Source organism: Trichechus manatus, unplaced genomic scaffold (genome assembly GCF_000243295.1).
Source record: "Trichechus manatus latirostris isolate Lorelei unplaced genomic scaffold, TriManLat1.0 scaffold00293, whole genome shotgun sequence".
In the NCBI taxonomy this organism is placed as follows: Eukaryota; Metazoa; Chordata; class Mammalia; order Sirenia; family Trichechidae; genus Trichechus; species Trichechus manatus.
The window spans coordinates 929,565-939,971 of record NW_004444229.1 but is presented as its reverse complement, the minus strand read 5'-3'; the positions used below and the strand labels follow the sequence as shown (position 1 = coordinate 939,971).

The following is a 10,407-nucleotide window of genomic DNA, read 5'->3' as shown; positions in this document are numbered from 1 at the left end:
CCCCCTCCCAGGGCGCACTCCAGCCTCCCCTTTGGGCTGTTTTCCAGCAGTCGCCCATGGGACCCGGGGGCTTTCCAGAGTGAAACCGAAGGTGATAGAAACAAGAGGACCGACAACGTTTGGGTAGGAGGAGCCTCCAGCCCCGGGGTGGGTGGGAGGAACCTCCAGCCAGGAGGGAGAGTGGGAGGAGCCATAGGGGAAGATCTGGGTGGAGAAAGGGGCTGGGCAATCTGGCCTTGGTGGGTTGGCTACGCAGGCGCGGGGGGCAGCGCCGAGAACCCCACGCGGGAGCTTCTGGAGTCTCTGGCCGCGGCTTCTCACTTCACTGGAGAAGGGGCTGGGAGGGAGCTAATAAAGACTGAATGAGCTGCAGCCGCTTTGGCGGCCGGAGTCAGCCAGAGCGGCACCGAAGCGTGCGCCCGGGAGGCGGCGAGGGGAGGTGGCTCGCCCCGTCCCGCTCGCCCGCCCCTCTTTCTCTCTCACTCCAGCTGGTCCCAGAGCCCGCCTCGGTCCGGTCCGTCTGCCCTCACCCCACACTCGACAACCTCCTCCTTGACCCACTCCTCACCTAGGGCGACCCGAACTGCAATGGGTTAGGGTGTGGGCCGCAAGCCGCGCGAAGGACCAGCCCAGCGCATCAGCTGGGCGAGCGCGAATCCCGAACGCCGCTCGCCGCTCGCCGCTCGCGGGGGCCGGGCAAGGGGAGCGCGGTGTGAACCCGCACCCGGGGAGGACGAAGGAGCTGCGGAGACGGGCGCGCGGAGCTGGAGGAGGAGAGGAGCGGTGGATTGGAAGGACTCTAGGGAGGAAGGGAGGGAGAAGAGAGAAGGTGGGGAAGCGAGGGAAAAGTGAAGCTGGGAGGAGAAGACGGCGGAAGGTGGGGATTGATGCTTCTGTTTTTTGTTGCCGCTGCTGCCCTCGCGCTGGGAGCCGAGCCGGAGGGAAGGCGGTGGAGAGATGATTGCAGAGTTGGTGAGCAGCGCTCTGGGACTCGCCTTGTATCTGAACACCCTGAGTGCGGATTTCTGCTATGATGACAGGTAAGAAGGGGTGAGAGGAAAGGGGCGACGGGCTGCGTGGGGACTCCGCAGTGGCTCGGAAGCTTCCTGCTTTAAGGTTCGAAGTGCATCTTGGAGACGTTGATCCACGACCTGAAGGTGTAGGAGACACTTAAACATTAACACCTAAAGCAAACACTGGGGACGCGAGCGCGCTGGGCGGGGTGAGGGAGTTCAGCTCCTAGTTTGCAGCAGGTTCTCTCCTTTGCTTCTAGGCTGTTGGCAGACGCCCGAGTTTCTTAACGGAAGTCCCAGCAATTTGGGAAACTGTTTAATGAACGTATTTAAAAAAAAAAAAAAAAAAAAGTCTTAGGTATTTCTTGGTGCGACAAAAGCACATTAAGCGATTTTACGTCTGGACTGGAAGGAAGCCGCTTTCCGCCCGCCCCCTAATAGATCTTCCCTGTAACGTTTCCTTTTATTGATGGGACACTTTTCTTTCCGAGGTTAAAACACACGTCTGACAGTTGCCAAAATAGTGGAAATAGGGAACGTACTCTGCTTCAACTTTGCCGTTTGGCGTGTGGAGTACTTTACTTTGGGCCAAAATAATGTTGTTGATGGTCTCCTGCTCCTCTCCCCCGCTCTCAAATCGATGGGGGTAGTAGCACTTTATAAAAGTCTCGGTTTTCATTTCTGTTTGGGAGTTTTACATTAGACGTTAGTGATTCTTTTGTGCTAATTGGAGAAGAAGACGCCCCTAGAGACTGAAGTTGTCTTCTGCATTTGGGTTAGTTTGGGTGGCTAATGAGACCTGAACTGTGTTGTCTAAGAAACTGCATCGATTTCTGGAAAATGTCACAGTTGTGCTGATGTCTCTACCCATTTTTTTAAACGTTGTTAGTGTTTAGAAACTGATGAAAAGCGCCAATAGCCATTAGGGAAAATTCCAATTTGTGCCTTTTCCGGTGACTTAATCTGATTACAATTAAAACAGATGCATAATTAAAATATATTAAGGAGAACAGCATGCCTGGCTAAACTTATTAACCGTGCTGGGGTGTTTCATGCTCCATTGAAATTAAACCATCCAAAAAGTGTGCACAGATTTACTTTGACAGCTTTTCAGCAGCCTCTCTGGTCTATGGAAAGTGAATGGATCCCCAGGGTCAGGGTGAGGCAGTGAGTGAGTTTAAGTAGAGTGGTTTGTTAGTGAGGGGAGTTGAAGGCAGAATCTTCTCCTGGTGGTAATTAGCCATATTCTGTATTGTCTGGTGTTCCCACTCTACGGGTAAAACCATATTCATGGATGTTTGCCTTAAAGCGGCAAATCTTGGTTCACACCCACTCGTCTGTTATGAAATCCCCTGATAATAGGCACAAGAGCATCCAGCAAAACATTCTTAATGCGTTTTATGTGGTGTTTATCAGTGACTAGTTGATAGGAAGCCACTATCAGACAAGAACTTTTCCCCAACTTTTAAGCAGTGTACACATTTTAGCGGTTATACTACATGTGTTGAGAAATGGTCCGTGTGACAGAGAAAGGTGAGCTGCTCTCCAGGTTTGCATTATGGTGCACCTGCCATTTCTAGAGTGTTGCTAGAAGAAGCCCTTGCTTCCAAAGATGGGTGACTTTTTGCTAAACCAAGCTCAGGGATGCATCTTGGCAGTTACTGGCTCTGTTGAGGACAGTTTGAATTACAAGTATTTAAACCAAGAATATAGAGTGTGTAAAATAAAGAAGTGACTGTAACAGTGTAACTGCTGTGGAACACTGATAAATCAAGCATTCCTATTATATGCTGTTCTTATTTGCTGTCCGGTTCTTAAAAGAGGCCAAGTCAGAAGAAATTATTCTTTAAGACTGAAACTGAACTAACTTTGCACACACATTTTTCTGTAGGTCTAATGCTCATTCTTTTTAATCATCAGACAGAAGTGCTAGGACTTTGTGTCTTTTGGAGAATGGTGTGAGGGTGATGATAAATCAGTTGTGCTTTGATGGTTGGCAAATGTTATAAATTCTTCATATGCTATAAATTGAATGAAGTGTCAGTTTTCCTGACTTCAGCTTGGCTGCATAGATGAGTTTAATGTGATCATTTGCCTGTGTGTTTTAATTGAGCGCATGCTCAACATGCTATATAGAACTTCCATATTGATGTATTGTCGAGGGCCTCTAAGTACAAAGTATACTGCTACAATTTGAAAACGAAAATTTTGATTTCTTATTAGTAGAACTGCATATGCAATGACATACTCTTAAGAGCAAGAAACTTGAAAGTATATAACTTGGTTTTTCTATGTCCTGGGTACTGTGAGATACATACTAATATGAGCACTGAACTTGTTTGTATACGTGGAGTATTAAAGCTATTCAGTTCCAAAATGCACTGTAAATTGTGGCTTTTCAGATATAATTTCCATTTATCTACTGTGACTCATTGGAGTCTGGAGAGGGAAGGGAGCTGGGGAGTCAAGTAGAAACTGAAGGATGATGATAATGTGTTTATTTCCACCACTCCATTTCGGACAGCAAAGAATCAAATTTAAAACATTGCTTAAACTACATCTATGGATTCCACTGCCCGCCCACCCCACCACCCCAGGAGCTTTTGTGAAATACGTTTCTATAAGGAAGGCCAGTAGTGTTGGAATTGAAGAGCACAGTAGTCAAGAAGGGAATTGGTCTGCCTTGCTTAAGTAAATCAAAACTTTACATTTTAGCCTAAAGAATCTGGCATTTACTTTAGGAGGGCTTTATATTGCTTAAGTTTAAACATTATTGCTGTGCTCCTTCCCAAAGTTATCATTTCTTTTAAATATAGTGATCAAATTTACTTTATAAACTACATATACAATTACTTCCAGTGTTTCTTGTAGCTTGGTTGAGATTAAGTGGTAAACCAAAACTTTCTTGCAGCAAAATCAATTTCCCTATAGTAAAATTTAATATTTTACAAGTGTTTCTGTGCTAAACTGAAGAATATGCCTATAATGTGATGAATCAAACAGCAGAAGAGTAGAATCGCAATAATCTGATGAAGCAGCGTATATGGTTTCAGCTTCATCTCCACCTCCTTTTGCCTTCATTCTAGTAATGACTGTGCTGAATCTTAGGTTTATGGTTAGAGTAAAAGTGGAATTATAAATATGCAGTCTCTGCCAAATTTTAAGTCATGTTGTATGTGTCCCATTGAAAGACCTTATTTCTGGAGAAATGCTGTGTTTAGGTTGGTGGAAAAAACTTGCTGACCCCAGATTCCCTGCTCTTTCACATATTTTGTTGAGGATGACATTGCATCATTTTCCCTGCATCCCCTTTAAAAATACTATTATAAATCTCCCCTAGATATAACACTGAGAGAGGAGTCAGTTTATTTCAAAGTATCAAAGACAAACCATGACTGTTCTTTTGAAGTCTGATTTCATTTTGTCTGTATAATCTAATTGATGGCATGATACATAAGCAAGTAAATAAGAACATAATACAACTTTTATATGTTTTGTTTTTCACACTTTAGTAAAATAATACATTAGTTACAGAAAAAGACAATTTGGTATTTTGGAAGTAGGAAATGTGTTTGTGGCCTCTTTGAAGATTTTTTTCCCTTTATTGCCCAATTTTGCATTCGTTAAACCCAACAATTACCTGTAGGTTTCCTAGTTGTTCCATTATGCAATAATTGTGTGAAACTTGGAGAAACAAGCAGAATATTCTACTATTGAATTTAAGCCACCCAGAACTCTTAATAGCAAATTCATAGTTTAGTTGTTTATTTAGGTATAAGTGTAAATCTTGGTTTTTATAGAAATAGTGTTAAGTTTCTTCCCTACAGTCATAATAGTTTTGACTATCAGGATATAAAATGAAGGAATGGAGACTTTAAGGCATATTAGCGATTTAGAAAGTTTGTTTTTTTTTAACCTGCTCTTTTTTTTTTTTTTTAAACAGATATTCGACTATTTCTTCCACTTAGTCTTTTGGTGTTATTATTAGTTTGGGGTTTTGACCCAGTATAATAGAATTCCTTGTGAAATGATCAGTTATTCTGTTAGCTTTCCTCTAAAGAGTTCTCTTTAATAGACTTGCTTTTGGACCAATTGAGAATTGTTATCTTAAAATTCTGGTATGTTCATCCACCAAAGGCATGTATGGTATTTAGTAAAAGCACATTAAGAAAGAATTACTATAAAATTAAATAAGGGAGAGATTTGCTTTGTATCAAAGATTGTCTCATCAGCTTATTATTGGAAGAAGCCAGTGTTTACAGGGTTTTTTTTTTTTTTTTTAATTTCCTAAATTTCCTCCTCAATGTATAATATACTGAAGGAATGCTGTGTATATTATTTATAGCTTATGAATTACTTTGTATGGTGTTTTATTTGCTGGTTATTGGAAAAGGTCCATTTTGTTGTTTTTAACAAGTACATCTCTTATCAGTAAATTAATATTAAAATTAAGTGAAGTCAGTGTGGATCACTTTGTGTTTCTTCCGTTGGGCTTGTCCCATGGGGATTCTAGCAATCGACCCAAATATAAGCCCTTAATGGGCATGTGCAAATACCATAGGCAAAATTGCTTGCCATCTCTTTCTTGCTTTTAGAGACATATATGTATATATATATACACATGCATACATACACACACTAAGACCTGTGAGAGCTGGGACTCAACAGGACTGCCTTGTTTTTCTGGGTCTCCTGAGTTTTCTACCTTTGACAGAGTACAGTCTTAATGCTTTTCTATTGCTCTCTATTAGTGGAAAATATTTTGAGTTTTCTTTCTCTGACAGGTTTCCGCCCTACACAGGTTCTGGCTTTTGCAGGTTTTATACTCTCTCTCTCTTTATACATGTATATATAGGTCCTGGTGGTGCACTGGTTAAGTGTTCGGCTGCTATCCGAAAGGTGGCAGTTCCAACCCACACAGATGCTCCATGGAAGAAAAGACCTGGCGATCTGCTCCTGTGAGATTACAGGCTAGAAAACCCTATGGGGCTGTTCTACTCTGTCACATTGGGTAGCTATGAGTTGAAAATCGACTCAGTGACACCTATCAACAACATACACACACACAGACACACACAGTACACCAGAAAACCAAACCAAACCCGCTGCTGTTGAGTCAATTCCGACTCATCTCGACCCAGTAGGTCAGAGTAGAACCGCCCCATCGGGTTTCCAAGGCTGTAAATCTTTACAGAAACAAATCTGTTTATACACACACACACCCACACACGTATTTGATCATTAATTTACATGGGTGATTCTACAGGCTTTTGTTTTGTCTTCGATACTTGATTTTCAGCACTAATACACCCCATGGTAACACCAAATTCCCTGCTGCTATAATTTTCATATAGCTATAACCTTTTGGATTCCAGCATGAGTCAGGAGCACAGTTTGTCTTCCTAATCTCTTTGTTGCTGCTCGGCATACTAAAAGCACTTGTTTAAAATGCCCATAATGGTACAGCTGTTTATCGTGGGATAAGACTACTTTTTCTCTAAAACAGGTGCCTACATAATATTAGAAAAGGACAAAGTTTACACTTAGGGTGATCCCATAAAAGAAAAATCTGTGGCTGACAGACCTTCTTTCTCGTAACTTTATTATATTTGCCTAAAGTGCTTTTAACATAGTAACAGTCATCTGTTAAACATTTCAGTTCTCTCTTAGAAGCTACGTATTGTATCAGCTTTGTGTTCTTACTTTAATGGCTTCACAAGAGTGACAAGTGTGGCAGCCTTGATGAAAAGGACCGGCAGGTTGTTGAATCTAAAGACCTTCCCTCTATGAGTGGCTGTCATCATTTAGGATCCCATTTGGACAAAGTAGAGGAGCGTATCATTAGAAATTGTATACTTTCTGTTTTTCATAGTATGAAAAAGGCATAATATTTTGAATGATTACGGATGTAGTTATACACAATGATAGATGGTTTTTTTTTTTTTGCAGTTTTTTATATTGCTTTTGAGGAATGAACAGCTACATTTCGGTAATTCACCAATTATGGATACTACTAGACACGGGTTCCTTATATATATGGTGCATAATATGTACACAGCAGATGCTCACCCTTGTGAATAGGCATCCAACCTACTACTGCCTGTCCTTTCCTATCTGTACTTTTGGCAGATACTGTAAAGTGTTTGCATCTTGGATTTTGATGATAGACTTCTGAAAATGCTGATAGTTTGTTCTTTGGCAGGTTGAATTTCTCTCAAATTTACCTCTTTCTTTGTTAACTGTTAATCTCTTATTAATGTGTATTTTGACATATGCTCATATTTAAAACTTTTATTGGGATTCCGTTGCCTTCTTTCCCATAACAGTCGTGCTTAGGCTACATGATAGGTGGCTTGGACTGGCCTTATTCATGGTCTCGTGTTCACTGGCCCTTGATGCATACCTCTGGAAGCTTTGGAACACCTCACCCAACATCTTCTTGGTAGTTGTCCAGGTCAGGTGTTTTTCTGAGAGGTCTGCATTAGCAGAACTCTTTGCCTCAACTAGCCATAGGGATTGTAGATTTTTGCCTTCAGAGATGTTAGTCTGCATTTTCTAGGTGATTAATTTCAACAACATGCAGCACTATCAAATTTCTATTGATCTCCTTTCCTGCCTTTTTCTCCTCTCTGGCAGTTTAGCTTTGCAATCACATTTATCAGTTTCTCTGGTACTCCAGGTGTCTAGAAAAAAAGATGTAAATGTTCCTTTCAGTCTTTAATAAACTTTTTGTGCTTACTTTTTGAGTTTACCACCATGACATTTTTTCTTTACAGGTAAATGGGACAGTATAGAACAAACCTATTTACTCAAGAGAATTTTGAAGAAGGAAGGAACACTAAAATGATTTGTTTTCAAGATTGTACATTAGAAGTTGCTGTCATGTTTTTGGAGTAATTTATCCTATTTAAGGGTACTTTGTAACTTACAGTGTACTTGAACAACTAGAAATGAGTCTGTGTTAAAGGTGAGTTGAAGAGAGGTATTTTGATTTGCTCATGTCTAAAAAATTACTTTTGAAAAGAGACAAGAATTGGAAATTCTCACTGACTTCAGATTCCATTTTATTGTGGAATCAAATGAAATCCTATGTATATTTAGTTATTTGAAGGTTATACACATGTCACATTGCTTGGGGGCACTCCTACTGTATTTCTTTTCAAAGTACCTTTGTATTTGGCAGAGGAGATATTTACTTATGATAACATAGTCTTTTGTTTCTTGATTTCTTTGCCATGACATTTGTGATATCAGAGTGAGACAGGTATGGATTGTGGCACACCATGTAGTTACATTTAAGGAGACTGACTAAATTACATGATTTGTCAAATGAAACACACACACATTAGTGCCCTTGGAAAGGCAATTGTGTGCTAGATGTTGTGACCAAATAAAATGTTTCTGTGATTGTTGTCAGATCCTTTTGGTTTTTGATCATTATCCCATTTTCTTATTTCTGTGGAGCTTATTATACTAATGTGTAATTATTCCTTGGGAGCATCAAGTTAAAAAAAGTGAGTTCAGTATAGGTGTATGGTCATCGTGTATTTTATTTAAAAATAATGTATAAAAACATTACCTTAGAGGTGAAGGAATTTATTGAGATTTGTAACTGGGAAGAATTCACAAGCTTTGATAATGAAAGTGCTTTTTCTTAATTGTGATTCTGAGGATTACTGATTTCTTTAGAAGTAGAAATTTTTGACTATACTAGCCTAGAAATTTTCACTTGGCATCAGGAGTATTGTAACTTCAAAGGATGTGTTCTTTGTCATAGAGTAGCCACTGGGGCACAATGTGGCTCTTGACATTTCGAACAGTGTTAAATGGTGGGGCTTAAGTATTTCAAACAGCCATGTTTCAACATTGTTTAAAAATCCAGTGGGAAGAATGGCAATCCATATACCCTAAATGCTTGGAATTCTTTGGTATTCATTTTAAATGCAGTTTACAAGTTCCTTGCTACAGAATAAGAATGTGTTGTTTTTTGGGGCTTTTTTTTTTTTTGAAGATGAATTGGGCTTTTCAAAGTTTTACAGCTTTGTCTTAGGAAATTTTGTTTTATTTTTTCATTTACAAGTAAGTATTCTATAAAGAGACTGGAAAGATGTGAATCATACCCCTATTTTCTATCTTTCGTTTGTTTGAATCTATCAGTCAGGTTATATGTTGATGTTTAGGATGCTGTTGTAAAGGATATTGTTACTGAGATTCTAAGAAAACCCAAGATTATAAAACTAGGCTTTGAGAGATGCAGATAAGTAAAAACTCTTTGGGAAAAGTAAACATCTTGTTTTTGTTAATTTCCAGTTTGTTCCACAATGTGTGCATGTCTACCCTCCTTTCTTTTCTGTTAGTGGTATCTCTGGGATTAAAAATGAGAGTCAATAGTTAAACTGTTTAGTAACAGGCTTCTCCAGAATGGAGTGGGACTTGTTGGATGTCAGTACGTATTGAAGTGACATTCCTGAAAATTGTATCATCTGCAGTGGGTCCCTTAGGTGGTAGCTGTGGAGATTACATCCACAGGCTTGACTGCATTTCTCAGTTTAGGGAGCATGCTCATCATTACCGAGTCATTTGGGAGAAGGAGTCTGGGGATAAGGCTGGCAGCCACAATGAGCAGTACTGGTTCCTCTGGGGCCTTTCTCATTGTTTTGCAAACTGTCTTTTGGCTACTTCTGCTTTCCTGTGTTCAGCTTTAAAAAGTATTATCAATACTGAGCCTGCTACTTTGGATCATACAAGATGTCTTATGGTTGAATACTTTGGTCCAAATATTTTGTCAAGTGTTTTTCTTTTAGTACAGGATGCTTCCCTCCTCCCCCCAAATAATTAACTACAGGACAACTCTTTTCCCAAAGCAATTGAAAAGAGCCCCTTTTGACAGAGCAAGTTTCTACTGACAAATTTTCCAACTATAAATTTGCAGAAGAAAAGTTCTCAGATGATGAAGAAGTTTAATCAGGCAAAAGACATTTTTATTTGCAGAAATAGGTCCTTTAGAGGGAAGCAGTTATTTATAGCTTATGTGAAAAACTGGTATACCTGAATTTATTTGGTAAACTTCATTTAAAATAGGAAGGTTATTCATCTCATGTTATTGAAAGGAAAAAATGGTACTGAATTTTGTCACGGAATTTATATTAAAGAAATATGGGTTACAGTTTAACCCACTCTTATTAGGATAGGTACTGATTTAAAAAAAATGAATTTGAGATTTGAATAAAAATTTATTGACACTAATGGGCAGCCAACTATTGCCAACTTTAATTTACCATGAATATGTAATCTATTTAAAATAGTCCATTAAAATTATCGTTTTAGATTTGCTTCCTTTTATCTCTATGTTACTAATCTTTGCATTTTTTTCTTTAAACCAACAATAGTATTT

General features: G+C 39.6%; 1 protein-coding gene across 1 annotated transcript in view; it reads left to right on the top strand.

The window, feature by feature from the left end:
- Positions 1-343: 343 nt before the first annotated feature.
- Positions 344-10,407, top strand: part of TMTC2 (transmembrane O-mannosyltransferase targeting cadherins 2) — a 514,074-nt gene continuing 504,010 nt past the window's right edge. The window contains exon 1 of the mRNA XM_004390257.2: positions 344-1,040. Within this exon, the coding sequence (XP_004390314.1) occupies positions 958-1,040 (83 nt within the window). The 5' untranslated portion in view covers positions 344-957. The remainder of the gene's footprint in view (positions 1,041-10,407) is intronic.